This window comes from Frankliniella occidentalis, unplaced genomic scaffold (genome assembly GCF_000697945.3).
Source record: "Frankliniella occidentalis isolate FOCC.00 unplaced genomic scaffold, Focc_3.1 Scaffold71, whole genome shotgun sequence".
In the NCBI taxonomy this organism is placed as follows: domain Eukaryota; kingdom Metazoa; phylum Arthropoda; class Insecta; order Thysanoptera; family Thripidae; genus Frankliniella; species Frankliniella occidentalis.
Window position 1 is genome coordinate 25,381 of NW_026267201.1, and position 2,072 is coordinate 27,452.

The 2,072-nt window shown below is 66.5% G+C and overlaps 1 protein-coding gene across 1 annotated transcript in view; it reads left to right on the top strand.

Moving 5' to 3' along the window:
* Positions 1–236: 236 nt before the first annotated feature.
* Positions 237–2,072, top strand: part of LOC113217444 (dopamine D2-like receptor) — a 223,605-nt gene continuing 221,769 nt past the window's right edge. The window contains exon 1 of the mRNA XM_052268511.1: positions 237–960. Within this exon, the coding sequence (XP_052124471.1) occupies positions 499–960 (462 nt within the window). The 5' untranslated portion in view covers positions 237–498. The remainder of the gene's footprint in view (positions 961–2,072) is intronic.

Consider the following 2,072-nt stretch of genomic DNA (forward strand, 5'->3'; position numbering starts at 1 on the left):
CCTCTCCCTCCCCCTCCCCCACTCACACACAGTCTCGTGGTGTAGAGCCTGTCGGATCGTCTTTGCGCCGCGAACTTGACTGACTAGTGGAAGACGCGCGTGTACAGCGGAGGCTTGACCTCCCTCTCTGCCCCTCTCTGTCCGCGGGGCTGCTGTGCGGTGTGCATCCGGCGGGGCGGGGCGGAGCAGGGCGGGGCGGGGACCGCAGCAGGTGGGGGTGGCCCTTGCGCGGGCGGGGCGACTCAGTCGCGATCCAGCGCGGGCGGCGAGCGGTTGGGCTGCTGCCTGTGGCGCTGTCCGCCCGCTGAGCACCACCCTGCGCGTGCCGTGCGTCGTCGCGCTCCTGGTGTGAGTGTCAGAGTGTGTGTGTTGTGTGTGGAGGGGGCGGAGGACAGCGGCCATGAGGACACTGAGCTCCGGGCGGGAGCGGCGCCGTGTCCGCGGCCCCAGCGGCCCCAGCGGCCCCAGCGGCCCCCTCCCCGGCCGCCGGTAGCCGCCATGGACGACGCGCTCAACTTGACGACGTCGCCGGGGCCGGCGCTGGCCCGCGCCGTGGCCCAGGCGCTGGTGTGGCCCGAGCAGCTCATGGACCCCGGCGGGGGGGACGCCGTGGTGGGGGGCGCCCTTGGAGGCGGCGGCTCGCAGGACGCGGTGCGCGCGTACCTCAACCTGAGCGGCGAGGACCCGTACGGCGACTGGGGCAACGACAGCCTCGCCGCCAACGGCACGCTCTGCAACGTCAACGGCACCCTGGTGCCGTGCGCGGGCATCATCAAGCAGTACTGGGCGCTGGCGCTGCTAGCCTTCCCCGTGCTTACCCTCTTCGGCAACGTGCTCGTCATCCTGGCTGTGTTTCGCGAGCGGACCCTGCAGAACGCCACCAACTACTTCATCGTGAGCCTCGCCCTGGCCGATCTCCTGGTAGCCGTCGTCGTCATGCCCTTCGCCATCTACTTTCTGGTGAGCAGCGGCGACTGTAGTGATGTGCGCCGATGTGTGTTCAGCCACCTGACAGCGCCCGCCCGCCCGCTCGCCCGTCTGTGTGTGTGTGTGTGTGTGTGTGTGTGTGTGTGTGTGTGTGTAAGGGGGGGGGGGCGGTGGCACGCGGCAAAGGGCTTTCTAGGCGCGCAACAAGCAGAGGCCTCGGGGGCTGCAAGGGCAGGGGTGGGGCTACAATGCGTGTCACCGCCGCTCTGCCGTGGCGTGGCGTAGCGTGCCCTATGGGGAAGGGGGACAGGCACCCTGCCATGGCAGAGTGCTAACTGCTCCTCCAAAGTCCCTTCCTGCCCCCCTCGCCCAGGACCCCCGGGCCCCGCCGACCCCTTCCCCCGGCTTGACCCACCCAGCACGGCCAGCCTGGGCCGGTAGCGGTGCGTCGAGCCGCGCAATTGTTCGAGAGGCAGCGAGGCCGGACCGAACCGAACGGAGGGCGTGCGAGAAGGAAGCTTACAGCACGGAGCAGCTTCTTGCCTCACTCTCCCTCAGAGAAACTGGTCTCTCTCTGTCTCTCCCTCTCTCTCCCTCCCTCTCTTCTCTCCTCTCTCCATCCCCCTCTCTCTCCATTTCTGCCTCTTCTCCAACACCTCGTATCCTATCGCCTATTGCGATGTGTCCCCAGTCCATCCTCCTCCTGCACATTTCATTTCACTTCGATACCTACAGAAGGCGCTGCCCTTCCCTCCCCTGGTGGCCGCCGCGCAATGAGTGGTCCTGCAATACCCTCGACAGAGGCGGCGTTATGTCACGGGGGCCGCGGGCTGGGGGCGGCGTGGGGCAATATGCGCGGAGCGAGGGGATTATAACAAGATCGGTGGGCTGAAATTTATAAAGCAGGGGGGGGGGGGGATTGGTAACGTCGCTCGACCACGTGATTGTGGTTGCGGTTCGTCCTGTTCGTCGTTGGGTGGGATGGAAAAAATATGGAGGGATTGCATTTTCCGGGTTCACTATGTGAGCCTGCTCTTCAACTCGCCCCGCCCCGCCCGTGCTGTTGATGGGATGCGTCTTTTTCCGTGTTCCTCTGGGAGTGCTTTGCGCCCCCACCCTCTATTCTTTACCCCTGCTCGTACGTC